This window comes from Fonticula alba (genome assembly GCF_000388065.1).
Source record: "Fonticula alba strain ATCC 38817 unplaced genomic scaffold supercont2.8, whole genome shotgun sequence".
Classification (NCBI taxonomy): Eukaryota; order Rotosphaerida; family Fonticulaceae; genus Fonticula; species Fonticula alba.
Window position 1 is genome coordinate 1,122,793 of NW_009242978.1, and position 3,627 is coordinate 1,126,419.

Genomic DNA, 3,627 nt, shown 5'->3' on the forward strand with positions numbered 1-3,627 from the left:
GGGGGGGGGGGGGCGGCCACGCTGTCCCGAAGGTTCCTCCCTGTCCCTCGCCCAAAGAGTGGGGCGTATTCACGTTCGTGCGCTGTGCGCCCTCGGCGGCGTCCTTTGGGCCTCGGAGTCGGAGCGACAAGCATGTGCCCCGCCATTTGGGCGCGCATGGTCCCTCCCGCCTAGAGTGACGCAGGCCCCTCCAGTGAGAGGCCCTGTGGGGGTGGGGGGGGGGGCGGGGCGGGGGGGGGCGGGGGGTTCCGTGAAAAGCGGCCGGCGGTTTGGGCGTGTTTTCCCGAGCTCCGGCATCCTGGCAGGGCAGACCAAAGAACACCGGCGCCGCGGCGAGCCTGCCCGTTGGGGCCCAGGTGAGTATGGTCTTCTGCCGGAGGGCGGGTGGGACCCGCCGAGCGTGTGCAGGTCCGTCCCCCCCCCCCCCCCCCTGTAGCCACCGTGTTCTCCGGCGTGTTGAACGTGTTGACCGTCGGGGGGAGGGGCACCTGCGGCGGTGGCAATCCAAAAAAAGGGGGAAGCAAGCCCCGGGGGGGAGGGGGCGGGTGGGGCTTCCACTGCCCCAGCAGCTGTAGCCCCACTCCCGGAGGGAGAGGCCCGGCGCGTCGCGGGCGTCCCCTCAACACAAATGTAAATGTGTGTGTGTGTGCGTGTGTCTCTGGGGGGGGGAGGGGGGGGCCTCTCTGTGCGGCTTCCGTTGCTCTCGGCGCACCGAGATCAGCACGAGCCAGCCCACTGCGCCGGGGGAGGGGGGGGGGGGGGGGGGCCGGGAAACACCAGGGCAATGGTTCCCTCCCCGGCCGCGGCCCCCTGCGCAAGTGTGTCTAGGCTTGCGTGCCTTGCGCTCGCTGTGGCGCGGGGCGGGGCGGGGCGGTACCGGGCCGCCAGCCCCCTGCACCGGACGCGCCCGGCCCCTGGCTTCCGGCGGGGAGGGCTCGGGCCGCCGCGCCTGGGCGATCTGCAATTCCGTCACACCATGCTCAGCCGCCCGATAGCCGAGGGTTAGCTCCGATCTCGGGCTGAGGGTTTCGATGGAGACTTTGCGTGACCGCTGGGCTGCGGACCGGAGCTCCGGATCACGCCCGGTTCCCGGGAAGGGCGTGATACGATCACCTGCCGGCGTAACGCGCTCGCGCGGGCCATCTAGCCCGTGTCTTTCCTTCGAGCGAGCGATCTCCCCCCTTTGTTCCGCGTTCCGCTCCCCATCCGGCTTGCTCGAGACCGGGGGCAGGGGCATGAAGGCGGGGTGGGGGGGGGGGGGCCTCCCGGCGGTGCTTAGGCAGAGTGTGGCGAGGGGGCACGGCTGGCGGCCCATCCCCCCCTCCCCCCTCCGGCCGCGATTGGGTGGGTTCTCATTTGGGAAGCTTGCGGGGCGCGCGCCCGACGGAGAAAGGACCCGGGGAAGCGCCCCTTCCCCGGGAAACGTGGGGCCGCCAGAGCGTCGATCACCGGCATCATGCCTTCCTTCGGTGTAGGCCGGGCGCTGCAGGAGGGGGGCGGGCGGGGGGAGGCAATACGCGAGGGGCCACAAACCCTGACTCCAAGACCTTGCGTTGATCTGCATCCCCCCCAATCGTGCCTTCCCCACGACTGGCACCCGTTCGCTTTCTGTGCCCGTTCCCTGCCAATCTTCCCCCACACGCCCTGCCTCGAGAAGTATGACCCCTCCCGCGGAGCCTGCCACCCCCCCTACCGTTGGCGCCGGTATCCAGCCGGGCGCCGGCGTTGTGCCACCGAAGAACCGCCCTCTGCTTGGCCCCTTCGGCACCCACCGCGTGCGCGTCAAGTACATGAACATTCGCGAGTGCGGTATGTCCTGTCTCCCCCCTGCCTCTCCACCTCTCTACCTCGCTCTTCCTTCGATGCTTCGCCCGGCGTCCTCCCCCGGTGTCCTCCCCCGGTAGCATGGCACACCTCTTTGCCACGCTCCATCCGGGCCTCCCCTCGCTAACGTGCTCCCGTGCTGCCGCACCCAGCCGATACCTTCACCTTCAACACTCGGCTTTCGCTGCAGGATAATCTCAATGAGCTGGTTGCCACCAAGCTCAACCAGATCTCCAACCTGCACCGTGTCATCTCGATGGTGCGCGCATTTCCCCGCCGTGTGCCCTGCCTGCCCTTTGCCTGCTCTCGTCTCTCCCTTGCCCCTCCCCCGGCCGCCTCCGCGGCTCGCTGCCCCACACTCACCAAGGCCGCCTTGCTATGCAGAACTACACCGAGAGCGAGGGGCTTCTCCGGAGAAACTGCGCTCTCTGCACCGTGTGGTATGAGGTTCTGGAGCCTGTCCGCTCATCCACCCCCAATGATGGCAGCGTGGCCGCCGACATGGCCACCGCTGCCGCCGCACAGGCCGCCTCCCAGCGCTGAGCCCCGCCCACCACCCCTCGCCTGGTCTCCATCCGGGAAGAAATACAACCCCCATCGTCATGCTCCTCCTCCCCAGATCCGCGTATTGTGTGCGGGGGCCGCTCTCCATGCTCTTCGGAGAGAGGGCATCCTCGGTCAGCCGATTGCCATCTTGCCCGCCGGGGCCGCGACATGCGCAGGCCCTCCTCCTCCGACAGGCAGCTTGGCCAGGCTGTGATGCTCCTGGCGGGCCCTGATCTCCGGGTGCGGCAGCTGGCCTCCGGAGCAAGGCACAAGTCCCATGCGCGCATGTGCGCACGTGTGTGTCGGTGCATGCGTCCGCGCATCTGCCTATGCGCCCAGCTCACATCAGGATACTGCCACCGCCAGTGCCGCCGCATGGCAAGGCTCTCCTTGCCGCCGGATCTCTGTGATTATGCCCACCAGCAGCGTCTACATGGCCGCGAGGGGGTCAGTGAAGCAGTGCTCAGCCTTTCACCCGGGCTGCCTCGCACATTTGTGAACATACAAGCGGAGGGGGCTCAGCCTGCCGGCGGTGGGAGGCTGGGAGGGGGGGGGGGTCTGTTTTGGCTTCTCCACAGCCGGGCGTATCTCCCGCACCCCGGCCAATCCAAAGATGTCCGAGAGGCAGGCCATGGATAAAGCTGCGCACAGGCTCTGCAAGCATGGACAAGTGCCGGGTCCGCGGGGGATCAGGAAGCAGGGGCCACTGCTCGGGACGGCCATGATGGCATCAAGGCCCTGTGGATCACCCCCCGGTAACACCAGGCAACTCTCCGAGCATCCCAAGCCCATTGGCACAGGAACGCCACTTCGGCCGGATGGCCGAGGCACACCCACCCCTCTTGCACCGAGGGCCGGCGGTGCTCGACCTTGGCCATGATGCCGGCAGCCGCCTGGCTACCCTGAGAGTCGGGCTTGATTGGTGTTTCGCGCCTCCGTCTCAGAACCCTCGCGGGGAAGAGCGCCAGCACCCGAGACAAGTGGGCACCGGGTCCCCTGCTTGCCCGCCGTGTGTGGACAAGTGTGAGGAAAGCACGCGACTGTGCTCGCGGGCCAGCGATGCGATTGGCTGCCTGTCATATGTGCCCACCCTGAGGGCCACGAAGCGGAGAGCCCTTTGCGAGACCCGGCCCTCCTCGACCTGGCATTCCATCTATCCAGCTGGAGGAGAAAGGGGAGGGGGGGGGGGGGGGGCGCATGGGGCAGTGGCCCGGAGGGAGTGTGGTTGACTTTGGTCTAGATGTCCGGGGGAAGGGG

At 68.4% G+C, this 3,627-nt stretch overlaps 1 protein-coding gene across 1 annotated transcript; it reads left to right on the plus strand.

The window, feature by feature from the left end:
* Positions 1-1,576: 1,576 nt before the first annotated feature.
* Positions 1,577-2,430, plus strand: H696_04903 (hypothetical protein). The gene is made up of 3 exons (XM_009498767.1): positions 1,577-1,809; positions 1,977-2,083; positions 2,209-2,430. The coding sequence occupies exons 1-3, from the start codon at positions 1,659-1,661 to the stop codon at positions 2,365-2,367; spliced, it is 417 nt and encodes a 138-aa protein (XP_009497042.1). The 5' UTR covers positions 1,577-1,658; the 3' UTR covers positions 2,368-2,430.
* The last annotated feature ends 1,197 nt before the right edge of the window (positions 2,431-3,627 follow it).